Source organism: Clupea harengus, chromosome 14 (assembly GCF_900700415.2).
Source record: "Clupea harengus chromosome 14, Ch_v2.0.2, whole genome shotgun sequence".
Taxonomy (NCBI): Eukaryota; Metazoa; Chordata; class Actinopteri; order Clupeiformes; family Clupeidae; genus Clupea; species Clupea harengus.
In genome coordinates, this window is record NC_045165.1 from 14,324,962 (window position 1) to 14,339,860 (window position 14,899).

At 42.9% G+C, this 14,899-nt stretch overlaps 1 protein-coding gene across 2 annotated transcripts in view; it reads left to right on the plus strand.

Annotated features, from left to right (window-relative positions):
* The window catches only part of ldah (lipid droplet associated hydrolase), a 64,628-nt gene extending 49,891 nt beyond the window's left edge, over nt 1-14,737 (plus strand). Inside the window, exons 6-7 of one of the 2 annotated variants that reach the window (XM_012836722.2) lie at nt 11,479-11,561; nt 13,334-14,737. In XM_012836722.2, coding sequence (XP_012692176.1) covers nt 11,479-11,561; nt 13,334-13,525 — 275 coding nt within the window. In that variant the 3' untranslated portion in view covers nt 13,526-14,737. Of the gene's footprint in view, nt 1-135; nt 4,148-11,478; nt 11,562-13,333 lie in introns of those variants that run through there. The other variant, XM_031579869.1, reaches the window with a different exon arrangement.
* Nucleotides 14,738-14,899: the final 162 nt, after the last annotated feature.

Genomic DNA, 14,899 nt, shown 5'->3' on the forward strand with positions numbered 1-14,899 from the left:
TTGCATGTACAAACAAGGCTGCAAGTCATCAGCTGAATTGGGCATTATTGGTTCCTACAGGGTTTGCCGATATTAAGATTTTTGTCTGTGTGTGTGTGTGTGTGTTCTCTTTTATTTTGTTCTAATGTACTCAAGACAGAAGCAGATCATTCCTTATCCTCAAAGGCTGGCCAAGGCAGTACGCCCAGGCTACTCTCACATGCAAGTATACTGAGCTGGCACAAGCGCTCGTGAGATCACCAATGAAGACACGCAGGGCAGGATTGTAATAAAGTGTTAACAAAAAAAACATGCTCCCATTTAGCCCCTACTCATCTGGGCCCAGGCCTCTAATCCAAACGTGGAAACCCATGGTCCCGATCCAGACAGCCTGCCACCACAAGACCTCCAGGAACATACCCGGCCTGCCACGAGTGAGTGAGTGATAACTGTTTCAGACGTCCCCTGACAGCGCAATGATTGGTAAAAAGGCCTTTGGTCACCATTACCCCCATTTCCAAATAGATTTCAAACATCCGTAGCTTTCACCAATCGCCCTACCAGACCAGCGGTGAACCGCAATTTACGACTGAATCAGATAATGTCACTGTTGTTCCTAAAATGTTGGCAAAAATGGCTGCCATTATCCGTTTTTTTGAAGTGGACAACAAAACTTTGCAGATCCACATCTGTGGTAAACCATGATGGACTCGATAAGATGATGACTAAATGGTAACTCCAACATGCAGTATGCTCACTTGCAGTCAAAATATGTTTGTGGTGGGGGGAGTGTAAGAAGTTATACCTCCGGCGACCAGCATATTCTCTTTGTAAAATTCTGAGCCAACTTGTCTGTCAGCAGTGGCTCTCACATCTTGGATGGACCTGAGAGCATCTGCCTGTGTAGAGCCCCTCAGAGAGAGAGTGGCTCACTCTTGCAGTGCTGGACTCGGGCTCGGGAGGCTGCAGAAGCATCCGGGGCCCAGTGGGACGTCTCCTCCGTGTGAGCATGGGGAGAAGCATATGGGCTAGGAGCTTCAGACAGCGGTAGTTGCACAATAAGTAACCAGATAGCCCATGAAAGAAAGAAACAGACACACACACACATCAACAATGAAGTGCACAATGCAGTGGGGGGGATCATATGAAACTACAGTCAAATGCGCAGCATTCTCCATTTATCTGTGTATAGAGTTATGTAGTGTAAGTAGCTACTGGTCTATCTACATAGTTGTCTGATTATTTAGCAGTTCAGGATGTTTTATAGGTGGTATAGTAATATTGGTAGACTTGGAAAGAATCAGTAGGTGTAGCGGATGCATGAAGGAATAGACTTCAATTCAGTCCTGGGGTTACATAGCATACCTTTTGGTTTAGCGTATACTCTGGATCTATTTGCCATATTGGACAGACGCTTTGTTTTGCTTGCTCCTCAGCAAAAGGTACAGGGACCGAAGCACGCAACGGTTGTATAAAATCAAACCACTCAATTCAAGACCTCTCTGGAAAAACACTGGGGGGGAATAAAATCATCAAAAGAAAGCAGATATAATGATTGAAATATGGTCGCTGTTGAGAAGTCATTTCTAGAATGTCATATCAAAGTCGACCACACAAATTCCTGATTTAACACACCACTGTTTCCTCCCTTCGTTTCTTCCCCCCGTGAGTATATTGGAGAATATTGGACTGTTGTCTGTGCATGACCTCATATCTGGGGGGCAAGGTATTTGTTTAGATATGTTGTATGGCTTTATGTCTGTTTCAGAGGTTTTTTACGGGCCCACAAAGGCACCCCGGGACGGGATGCGTTAGACCCGCTACAAGACGGCATCCGTCCAGAGAGGGAGAGGAGAATACTGTACTTTTATTCACGCTGTGTTCAAAACTGCCTTTGTGTGTCCTGTGATCCGTGAACAAAACTCCCCCTTAGTATGACACCGATAGCATTGGATAGCATTGCACCGGGGCGAAACGTTTGACATCACCGGCTGTAGATTCATCATTAGTGGATCGGCTGTCGTCGGCTAAAGAAGAACATGATGAACGACGCGGCCAACATAGCGACAACATAGCGACTCATAGCGTTAGCGCGGCGCTCATTGTTATTGCGGACAGCTTGTTTTCAGTGTGGAGGGACCACGAGGGAGTGGCCACCCACCGCGCAATACAATCAGTGGAGAGAGATTCAGGCTTTTATTGTGGCTGTCTGAGGGTTTGAAGGGATGTGTTATTGAAATGAACAGACAAACACAACTGTCTCATTAAGTAGACCCTTCTCTCACAAAAAATAAAGCCTAAATAGAAACACATTGATGCATTGTTGCAGGATGAGCAATTATGGAAAGATTTGACTTCATTTGAAGCCACTTTATTGTTTTAGACACCTTGTACCCATGATGATAGTGTCCCTCACACTACTTTCCAGTGCATTTTAACCCCACGCTCGGCCTTTTTTAAACAAAACTTTAACTTATAAACAAAACACTTTCATTTCCATTTTGCCACACTTTTACAGCCATTGACACTAAGTGCCCAGTCCTATCTTGTGGTGTCACTGGGTTCCCATGCTTTTGTGTCGATTATTACAGGCTTGTAAATGCTTTATATCGGAACAACAAGAAATAAAACAATAGAACTAGAGATGAGAGGGAACTGAAGCAGTGCACAGGAAATTGTGACACGATTGTATTGAACAAACTACACAAGAACGCACATATATCGATGAATAGAGACATCTGTAGTCATTATATTACCATAGTCACTCAACATCAGTCAGCATGTCCTATGCAGGGATAAGGGTGTACACGTCTCACATCAATGGGCATTCTCTGTGTCTCCAAAACACAGCTGCTTTTGGTTCATCGATACATTTTATGTAGGTGTGAGAGCAATCTGTTGGTGTATTCTGGAACATGCTGTTAAACAAAGTATGTGTGTGCACATGTGTGGTTTGAAGATAGATGGGTGATGATCGCAGTATTGTTAGGCTACAGGGAAATTGCAACAATTAAACAGTGTTAATAGTGAGCTAACACACATAACAAAGTCACCTGCCTTCACTTTCTTAATCTTTTTGTCATAGTATTCTTGCTACACAGTTGGCCTATATAATAGTGGCCTATTATATTCTAAGATTATCAGCAGTTGCATGCCTTTTTGTTTACAGGAGTCACAGCTTTTTCCACATCTCTCATCTATAACTAATAACGAAGCCCCACAGAGCATATTCAGGTTTTCAGATGGGTGATGACCACAATATTATAAGGCTACATGGAAACCGGAACAGTTAGCAGCTAACGTGTTATCTAGCAAATAAACTCCTGTTTAAACCCCCAGAAGTCAGGGGGCCGATTCGGGCACTTTTGTGGTTCTGACATGCTGTGATATTTTTGAAAATGTAAGCAACTTTAAACAATGGTTCCAAGGTCAAATGTATTTGTTTTAATTCTGCACAAGTGTAGGTACAATAATATTTGAGTAGTATGCATGTCATATTTGTATTTTTCTGTAAAAATAATCAAATCAAATAATCATACTGTGAAAAGTAGTTTTTTACTAAACCACAGTGACAAACTGTTTTGGTCACTTGAGGTGATTCTTTAAGGTCTTGGGTATGTTATCAGCATAAAAGCTCAATCCATATGAACAAATAAATGGCCATCTAGCATTTATGACCCTATCATTGTAGTATTGAAAGGTATCAGTAGAGGGCTAATGGCCTTGACTGGAAACTATCTGGAGAAGAGAAGGAGACACCTATTGCAGTATACACTATATACCTAAACAAGCAATCGTAAAATTCGGATGGATGGATCAGGTTGGACGTGTCAGAGTTAGAGCGGTGTCGATATCTCAAAAGTGCTAGGAGCAGAAGTAGTCTCAAACAACGGGTGGAATAGAGAAAAAGAAGAAGACATTAAAGAAGCCTTTCTGCAAGAACGTGCGAAGTGTGATTGCTCAACAGCCTGTTGTGATTCAGATTGTGGTCTGGGTTGATTCTACCTCAGGCGAAAACAGTCTGAAAACAGCTAAAGAGAGAGGGAGACCTATTCATGCTTTACCTGGCAGTTTGCACTGCACCTCATTTTCGTTTATTTGTATTGAAGGAGTTCAACTTTTTGATGGCTGTAGTAGTATTTCACTTTGCGTGTTCCTTCTGTTTGTACAGTAGCAGTGTTAATTTTGGCAGCTATTTTAGATTTAGTCTTAGTCTTTAGACGGAAATGCATATTAGTTTTAGTCACTTTTAGTCATTTTTATTCTGCTTAGTTTTAGTCTAGTTTTCGTCGACGAAAACTCAGAACATTTTAGTCTAGTTTTAGTCGACGAAGTCTCATTACATTTTAGTCTAGTTTTAGTCACATTAAACTAAAAATTAAGTCCATCTTATAGTCACATTAAACTCCTTTCCATCCCTTCTCAGGCCCAGGGACCCCCTGTGTTGTGTCTACAACTGCATAATAGTCAAGCTTGCAGTACTTAAACTGTGGATGCAATTAGTCTCTAAGATACAGATCTCCTATGCCTACAGCTGAATTCCAATGAATTCAATGTAATTAATAATTTTAAGGCAATACTTAATTAACAGTATTATCATTAAAATATAAGAGAATATCAAGTCTAGATTTTGAAGATTCAAATGATCTGATAACACAATACAACTACTATGCCTACCTGGCCTTAGTTAAATCAACCACATATCCTCCATATGAATTGCTGTGCAATCTGATAACCAACATACAGTATTCAGCTAGACGGATATTTTGAGAGTTGAAAATAGTGCCAATGATAATAACAATTGCCCAAATAGACAAGGATATGTAAACCAATCACATATTAATTTATTTTTTCTTGATTAATGTCATGCGTGGCCTGTCCTATAGTCCATTCTGCAATGTGTTTACTAGCTAGTTATCGATAGCTAGTATAACTTAGCTATGCTACCTCATAGTTAGCCAACGTTAGCTAGCTAAAAGTTTTGGGAACTCATTTGCCAAGCCAAACGGGAGGTTTCAATCGAAAATGACTAGCTAGTTATCCAAGCTGACACAACCTATACACTCGACTGCCCCTTTGAAGTTAACTTAACGTTGGCTAATATATTCGAATAACTAGTTAACATTAGCTAATTATCATTGACAGTTACTAGCTAATTTACCTTGGCATAAATGGCAGGGTTGTCTTGTGCGCTTTCAGGTGCCTCTTGTTGTGTTCTTCCCACCTATTTTGAAGCCACAAGGTTTCTCTCCGGTTATTGCGGTGCATTGTGTTTTATTTTCTGTCAAGTTATAATTAAAGACTGTCCAGATATCTATTCTTATTTGTCTTCCAGTACCGAGTGCTTGAACTTCAGCCATCATAACGTTAGCCTTAGGGCGTCACTTGCATGTCTGGCCATCTCAGAGAGTGGAGGAGGCATAGATACAGGACCGGGCAACATTCAACCAATGATGTGCATACAAGTTTAGAAAAAAAAACAATTGTGACTTAGTCAACCACCAACATTTCGTCTCGTCTCGTCTCGTCAACGAAAGTTAAAATAGATTTAGTCATAGTTTTTATTAATAAAGATCCGTTTTCGTCACGTCTTAGTCTCGTCTTAGTCACGGGAAAAAGGTCGTTAACGAATATTTTTCGTCATAGTTTTCGTCAACGAAATTAACACTGTACAGTAGGCTACCATCTAATCTCACAGCTTTGTTGTTGTTCTTCTGTCGTCTTCTGTAGTTTGAAAAAACAAAACATTCATTCTCTCTACGAATTAATATCAGACCAAAGCAACTAATTTTGTATACGTGAGCTAACTTCTTTTTAAAACTTTTTTCTCTGTATTATCATTAGAATGAATCACATGCTATGGATTGACAACTTGTATTGGTCATTTTGTGTTAATTCCATATTGTATTATTCCAGTATTCCATCTTCTATCTTTGACAGTAGGGAACGGGGACTTACCTATGATTAACACCTTTCTCATCCATATGCATGATATAGGCCATTGACTTTCAAAAGAAACAAACAGTGTCGCTCCAAACTTATAGAAGTTTAGTAACCACACTACATTAAAGTTAAGAAAGCTTTTAATTCCTCTGTCGCAACAATGTTAAGAGCTCTTCGCCACAAACACTGTGTCTTTTCCTTCCACAGTACCTCAGCACCTCCAAAAATATTTTTTTGAAAGGCTGTGTGCTTACAGGTGATTTAACCAAAAATTATAATAATGGCATTCTTACTCCCCTCAGATTGTTATTGTTGAGTTCGTGCTAAACAATAGCACAATGGTAATGGTAGCAATGGTAGTTTTTAATGCTAAAAGTTGCTCCTTCCTTCCAAAGTTTCTTGCGCAATCACATAATTATACTGTGTACTGTGAGTGGCGCAATCATACTAATAAAAAGAAGAGTGGTAGTGTATGTAAGTATTTGCCTGCCTTCCCACTCCATATCCTGATTATCCCAATACATACACACACACACACACATATTTATGCACACAAACACAAACACACACACACACACACACACACACACACATATATGCATACACACACACACACACACATATATATATTCATACACACACACACACACACACACATATTCATACACAAACACACTGCCCTGTTGGACCCAAGTAGCAGAGAGGCCCAGTGAGTGATCTTGGCCCGCTCAGGGCTTTTAAGTACCTGAGACAGTAGGAGAGGAAACCCCAGTGCACAGCATTTACTGATCACCCCCTCCCCCTCCCCCCCGCCCAACACACACACACACACACCCACACCCACACCCCACTCTATCCTCTGTGCGTTCAGTCAGCAGCTAACCAGGCACATGTGTGAGGATGTGTAAATTGGGTTGGAATGTCTTGCCCCTCATCCCCCCCCCACACACACACACACACACATGTACACAAATCCACTCTCTACCACCACTTTCTCGTGCCTCCCCGTCCCTCTCTTCTCCAATCCCCCCTCGGAGATAAGTGATACAGAGCAGTGGATGTCTGAGAAATCACCCCTTGTTAGATCGTGGTGCTGTGCAGTCATCCTCTCTACCCGGCCTGTCCTCAGGACCTGCCTCTCTCGGTTACCCTCACACACTGGTATCCATCGGTTTCACTCTCTCCATCAATGATCCCCACTCTTCCTTCTCAAGGTTTCCTGCTTGCTCATGTGTCTCCTCGGGTGAATCTCTCTCTCTCTCTTTTTTTTTACTGGAACTGAGCATATACCACTCTCTGTTTGTATGACTCTGTTACTCCTTCGTGGATGACTGTATTTTTCCTATGCCATCCTTGTTTTTTTTTTTTTACTCCTCCCGACTCTGACTAATTTGGGGTCTGAGTTACAGTCATGAGAGTTAGACCAGAAGGACATAAGGTCACACTCTTATGGCAGTGTGTTAAAATTAGACATGGGAGCCTTGTTTGCTGACGATATCAGCAGGCCTCATTAATCCCCCCCAGAAGCCCCCTTTTTAGGGTTACTCCGTGAGAGAAGTAATACGTGGCTTGTTTCTGTTCAAAGTCGGTATTTCTAATAGTTTTCTTTTTCTGGAACTGTCTGATGCCACGTTTCACATGTGGTTCTGGATGAGGCATGCATTTGTGATTTGTATGTGTAGCTCACCTGAGAGAGTATGTATGTATTTTAGGCAGGACGTGGTGTGTGCAATTCATACTAGTACTTGTTATGGGCCATCATGGCTTTTGCTCTCCTGACTTTCCTCTTGAATGGTATCAGACCCTAAAAATCAGGTGTGTGTATTGTGTCCCTGCATACCACTGATACCAGTTTGTCTGTGTGTTTCTGTCTGACAGTGTAGTAATGTGTTTGCATGCATTAGAAATAAAGAGAGTGATGTTTCATATTGTACACCTTTTTTTTGGCTTCTGAATGGACACTTTAGTAATGGCCCCTACATGAATCCCCCCTCTCAACCGAGGGCTGAAGAGTCACTCAGCTCTGCTAGCGTGTGCTTCTGTCCCTGTAATTTCCAGCCGGGCGTGCTTTGTCTCCGCTGAAAAACAGCATCACGCATGCGAGTGCAGCTGGCCAAAGCCAGTCAGGTAGCAGAAAAACAAAACCATGCCGGGCTCAAACTGAGCACAGACACGTAAGATGCAAGATGAGACCATGTGGGTGAGCTTCGGAACGGCAAGAGAGACGATTCTCTGGAATTTGTGTGTTATTATTATTGCCTGTGTTTGTAAGAGTGAGTGTCTGTGGGTGGTGTGTGTGAGTGTCTGTGGGTGTGTGTGTGTGTGTCAGTAAGTGTATGTGTGAGACAGAGGGTGGAGGGGAGAGACTAACTGCTTTCAGGATCCTCCAACATTCTCTCTTCTCCTCTTCCATCACAACATTAAAATGGTGTGTCACACTCGTGGGATGGCGATTGCTTGGAAACCATGTCTCACACATTGACAGTGCATTCAGCCTTCACTTTTGTATCACATTTTGTTATGTTGCAGCCTTATGCTAAAATGTATTCAATTAATTTCCCCCTCGTCATTCTGCCCCAAAATGACAAAGCAAAAACAGGAGTTTTTTGTGAATTTATTCAAATGGGAAACTGAAATATCACATTGACATAAGTATTCAGATCTTTTGCTACGACATTTATCTTAGCGGCCACCATTTCACTTGATCGTTTCTGAGATTTTTTTTTTACACCTTGATTGGAGTCCACGTGTGATTAATTAAATGAATTGGACATGATTCGTAAAGACACACACCTGTCTATAGGTCTCACAGCTGACCATGCGGGGCAAAGCACTCCACAGATCTGGGTTTTATGGCAGAGTGGCCAGACGGAAGCCTCTCCTCGGTGAAAGACAGAGGAAAGCTGGCTCTCAGACTGTGATAAACAAGATTCTCTGGTCTGATGAAACCAAGATTGAACAGTTTGGCCTCAATTCTTGGGGGGAACCAGGCACCGCTCATCACCTGCCCGATTGTATTTTTCAGCGGCAGGAACTGGTCAGGGTTGAGGGAAAGCTGAACGAAGCCAAGTACAGAGATATCCTTATTGAAAACCTAGTCCAGGTTCATAAGACTAGGCCGAAGATTCACCTTCCAACAGGACAATGACCCTAAGCACACAGCCAAGACAATGCAGGAGTGGCTTATGTGAATGTCCTTGAGTGGACCAGCCAGGGCCCCGACTTGAACTCAATCGAACATCTCTGTTAAGACCTGAAAATGGCTGTCCACTGACAGTCCCCATCTAAACTGACAGCACCTGCTGTTCTTCATTTTGAGAGTAGATTGATTGAGGGGGAAAAAATCATTGAAATGATTTTGGCATAAGGCTGCAACATAACAAATTGTGAAAAAAGTGAAGGGCTCTGAAAACTTTCTGAATTCACTATAGGTGGAAGTGTGATTTTAAATATTTACCCATTGGCCGGTCTGACATCTACTCTAGGAGAAAACAGAACTTGTGTCAAGAGTTGCGTGATTTCTAGCAAACTCTCCGTATTTTGTCTGTGTGACTCACATCTGTAGAGTTTCCATTTTCAGAGCTGTCTTTGACCTCTACATACACGCACGCACACACATATGCCCACATTTAGCCATTTAGAAGTATGTACATATGGCCATACAAAGCCCATATTCATCCAGTACCCTGTGCTATAAATCACAGATCTTATGCCAACCACCACTCCTTTTTTCAACTCTTTACCCCACCCCGAATACCCAGATCTCCGGAGAACACTGTGTCACTGAACTCTCTGCTGACGTCTCCCAAGAAGTAGGAAACGTTCTGAAAGGATTACCGATGTGATGTACAACAGCCCCCCCACCACCCCCCCCTTTTTTTTACACACTGACTGCCCTCGCGGTTTAAATCAGTACCCTCCTCACTTCAGCGCCTCTGGGGCTTTAGATTAGAAAAAGAATGAAGAGAAGACTGATTTCTCTGACTTTCTTTGTTCCTCTCCTTTCTTTCGACCTCAAACCTTTTGAACAGCCGTCTCGCAGCTATGTAGTGACACAGCGTGCAGATTATGATACATTTTTGGAAGGGGTCCGACGCGGATGTGCAAGAGGACCCTTGTTTCCTCTCCGCCCGATCCCACAAAGCCAGTAATCTGAGAAGCAAAACACGCCCCCCCCCCCCCCACCCCACAAAAAAAAAATCTTCACCTCCGACACCCTCCCTCTTTCTCCTCCTCACCACTCTTCATCGCTTTGGGAGACTATGTTAACAATCTCCGGCAGGAGCTAGAAGATAGACCAGACCAGACCACACCAGACCCATCCATGGAGGACAGTGTAATATGCAGGCCATATGGAGCGGAATGCAAGGCTGCGGTGAATGATAGACCCTCGCATCCATCCCATCTTTGGCTTGAAGATGTTTCTGGGGTCATCTTGTCACGAGCCCCATAGCTGTGGGCTGTGCGCATTGTGGCTGAACAGGGATTCTGCCTTATGTTCAGGCTGCCACAGCGCAAATGGAAATGGCAGCGAGCTATGTTCTCTCTTGCACAGGAGAAAAAAAAGAGAGCTCGAAAATGTGTGCATCCGCTAACGGTTTTAATAAAAAAAGAGAACATACTGACTCACTGATCTGATGGAACGTGGGATCAAAGGAATCACAAGGTTACTCCTCTCTCATGGGAGGGATATTTGCCTTTTCTCTTCAAGTTTTCCATTTTTTTTGTGTTGTCAACCATTAATTCTAAATCTCAGCCATGTTCGTGTCCTAGTCTTGTTGTTTTATTCAAGCGCTTGCCAGATTAGCGGGTCGCGGTGTCAAACTAGGGTCACAGACGGAAAAAAAAATCTCCTCGTCTGGGAGATACAGTACCATTTCCTGTTGATTCAGACGCATTCTGATTTTAATTACGAATTCAAGCGCAGAAAAATGCAACATATATGTAGCCTTAATGTATCAGGAGAGCTCCCTACTGGGAGTCTCACTCAGTTCCCTGAACTCAAAGTACAGGGGAACAAAGGACTAATTAATTACTAAGTTAAACAATACGTTTAATTTTCGAGTTGGACCGTTAGAGGGTGGAAGGGTGTTGTTCTGCTGCATGTTTTTGAATCATAGAAATGTAGAAGATTGGAGTGAACATGAACACCATTCTTTAGTGCTACATTCAAGGCCAGTGCACTCGTCTCTATATTTATGACCTGAATAATAGCATACTTGAAATGAACCAACACCCAGTGAGCATGTGCTGAAACTACTGGCGTCCACAGAAGGGAGTTTAGATGTATTGGGAACATTCCGATTGGTGGGAACCAATAATGGCCAATTCCTGGAGCTAAGGAGAGCTCACAGTGTTCTTGAGTCGGGCATCAAAGGGGTGACATGGAGGGTAATCGCTGGCAGAGTGTGTGGCGTGTGGAGACATTGCCCAGATGGAGGGTTGTCCATAATGGGGCACAAAGCTGGCAAAGGGGAAGATGTAGTAGTGGCAGAAATACTGTAATTGATTTTGTTGTGCGTAGATGAAACACTGTTGTTTTTTGTCTATTTTCAGCTAATGCAATGTACATGGGCAGCCAAGAGATGAGGATGGTGCTGGAGAGAGACAACGCAACTATCCGGCAGAACCTTAACAAGGTAACAAACATTCCATCACATTTGCATTGCTACATTTGAAACTACTTTTTAAAATGTTCTTTCCTCTCTAGTCCTGTTGTAGGTCTAGTGACTGTAAAAAAGCTGGAGAGGTCAAAATACCATCTGTCCATCTCATCTCTCAGTTTAATGGGGGGGGACAGAGAAACATCCACACATCCTTATATGTTCTTTGACTTTACATCGTCTGACACTAATCTTTCCATGTTACGAATTTCACACAACCGAAACTTAGAGATCAAACATGTAGATGCACACCAGACACTGAGGACATGCGAACCACGCTGGCATTTACACAGGCCAGATACACACACACACACACACACACACACACACACACACACACACACACACACAATATGAAAGCTGAGGAAAAACCGGAAACGGACCTAAAGTTGCCCCTAAAAAGAAGCGAGGGCTGTCGGTGTGCATACCGGTCGTGATCAAAGGGAACCTGGCACTCACTGAAGATGTTCCAGTGGAGCCAACGACCTCGCTGACCTCCCTACCGGGAGCTGATAACGAGCCGGAGGCTACGTCAGGAGAAACCTATCATCTCCGACAGCTCCACGTGAAGGCCCTATGTCACACACACATGCACACACACACACGGGTACACACACACGGGTACACACACACACACACACACACACACACACACACACATACACACACACACCACAACCCTCTGCCTGCACCAGTCTTCCCCCTTGTTCCACTCTTTCCGAGAGAAGTGCTGGGAAACGCAGAGTGCGTTTTTTTTGTTCTTTTCTCTTTCTCTCTCTCTCGCCGTGGCTTGCGTGTAACGCCCTGTGTCTGATGCTAAGCAGAAGCCGCGCACGCAAGCGGGGGAAAGGGCGGAGGGTGTGGCGGGGGTAGCTGTTGATGGCCTGTGGACTTGATCTGTCGTCGCTTAAAAAGGTGATAGCATGGCAGCCTTTCCTATTGATGCGTGCCGTCTCCCTGGCTAACTTCAACCCGTCAACGAAAAACTTGAGGGTGCACTCATTTTCAGTAGATGAGGACGGGAAGGGGGGCGGTGGGGAGCACAATGAAAAAGACCAGATAGCTGCCAAAACATGAAGACTATGGGTTTAGTTTGCAGACTTGGCAGTGACCAGGCAGGGCTCTCTGCTAATGTAATTTTGTATATGTTTACCATGATCCATGCTGCTCTGGGACCCATGTGGAGGTGTTGATTATTATATAAACAGCCTCTTCCTACAGCCACCTGTTAGGAGCTGCTGTGACTACGGCATAACACCAGACGATAACTGGAGTCATCGTTTTAGAAGGCACAATGCAGTACGTTAGCAATTAAAGACGGTCGCAAACTTATTTCCTGTTTAATATGTTAACGGCGTTAAGATGAAAGATGAAATGGATTCTACTGTTGAATCTCATCTTGATGGCTTGTTTAACTGTACTGTGAGTTTGGAGCTGTCTGACTTCCACACATGGACACTGATATCTAATCAAACCGAAGATCGGGATATTAATCATAAGATGCTGGACCCGCTGGTAAGATGAAACCACAGTGGAGTACAAATATAAACATGCGTAATGTGGAAGACTATAACATTTTCTCACAGCTTAATCTGGAAATGGTTTTTAATCACTGTGATCACAACAGTTTGATCTCCAATTTGGCCTCTTCCTTTTCTTTTCTTCCTACCATTCATCTTCCAGCAAACCCCTTATCGACACGCTTGTCTAAAGACTAAATGGCCTCTTTTCTCCTGTCCACCCTCTAGCTTGTGTTCTACTACGGAGCGACGGATCATTGGTGTCCCGTCCAGTATTACCACGACATAAAAAGAGACTTCCCAACCGGTGACATTCGCCTCTGTGAGAAGGGACTTCGCCACGCGTTTGTGCTGGATGCAGGGAAACGTATGGCGGACATGGTCACCGAGTGGCTCCGTGGTGACCTCAAGGAGCTATAACGCTGCTATGGACAGTACGGAACATTCAACATTGATTCAACATAAATCCTTTTTTCGTGGCAACACTGAATACTACAAAGATCCTGTTACATTGTAACTATACCATTAAGTACAGCGTAACACAGTAGTTTTATGTTAGGAACTCTTAAGTCTAATATTAGTTTTATGCCATTTTAAAGTACCAGTGTGCTCAGTATATTACACTGAACTAAGTAGTACAGCACACTGTAACAGGGTCTCTGAAATATCAAGGGTGCACTTTAAAAGTTTTTTACTCTGATGTTGAAAGTTTACCATGCACATGTAGCAGCCTTGCTGTCCCCGTGTAGACGTTGCTCCGTTCCGTTACCGTGGAAATGACTTTGTGCTTTGTGTTTTTGATCAACTCCACACAGCAAGAACAGTCTCATCCAGCATCAAGGCAGGGTTTGACCTCTTCTTTATTTCTGGAGATGAAGCTGGTCAACACATGCGGCATGCTCACTGTCTGCTGTGTCGTCTGTCATATTACTCTAAGGAACACACACTGGCTCCTCATGGGGTTTGAACTTTACAGCCATCACGCAGTGCAGCGCACAGCACACAATTAGTGTCTTAAGTTCATGACTAAGAATTAAAGCCTTCATTAATCATAAATTATGAACATCAAAGATCTTACAGTAATTCATTGTAACTCATCTGGCAGGTTTAAATGTAGGTTAATGGCCATTTACGTAGTCATTTTGCTGATTTTCCCCCTTCTTTTCTTTTCTTTGTATTTTCCAATACTTGCGTTTGTCCAGAAAACCCATGGAAAACCCATGGAAATTTGATAATCGTATGAAAGGCACACTGTGTGGTTTTGAACACAGCTTGACACAAGTCATTTCCTCAGGGTTAAAATGGTGGTCGCCGTTTACAACCTGTGGCCTTCTTGTGAACTCCTACCCTCAACTCTGTTGGTTAAAAATACATTTCCAGCCTTTTTTTATGGCCAAATAAAATGAGAAAGGCGCTCATATTAAGCTAGCGGTGTGTGTGTGTCTTGGAGGTGATGACAGATTTTTTTGTGACACTTGAGCTGCCAAATTTACTTACTTTTAGTTTGAAAAAAATTATGAATTATGAGCGCTTGTATATCTATGTTGTAATTACTCCCTGGTTAAAACACTGTACAAGATATTTAAGTTGTCATGGACCAATATATAAATTATTATTAAAGATTTGAAATCACTCTGTGTTGAGGTTGTGATGTAATTGCACTAAGTACACTGTACACACTGCCCATACCTGTAATCCATAGCATCAGTGTTCTCAAGAAAAACAAAACACGTTAAAATTGCTCAGATTTTTCTTACATGTAAACATTGCTTTCACCTACAAGGACATCCTTCA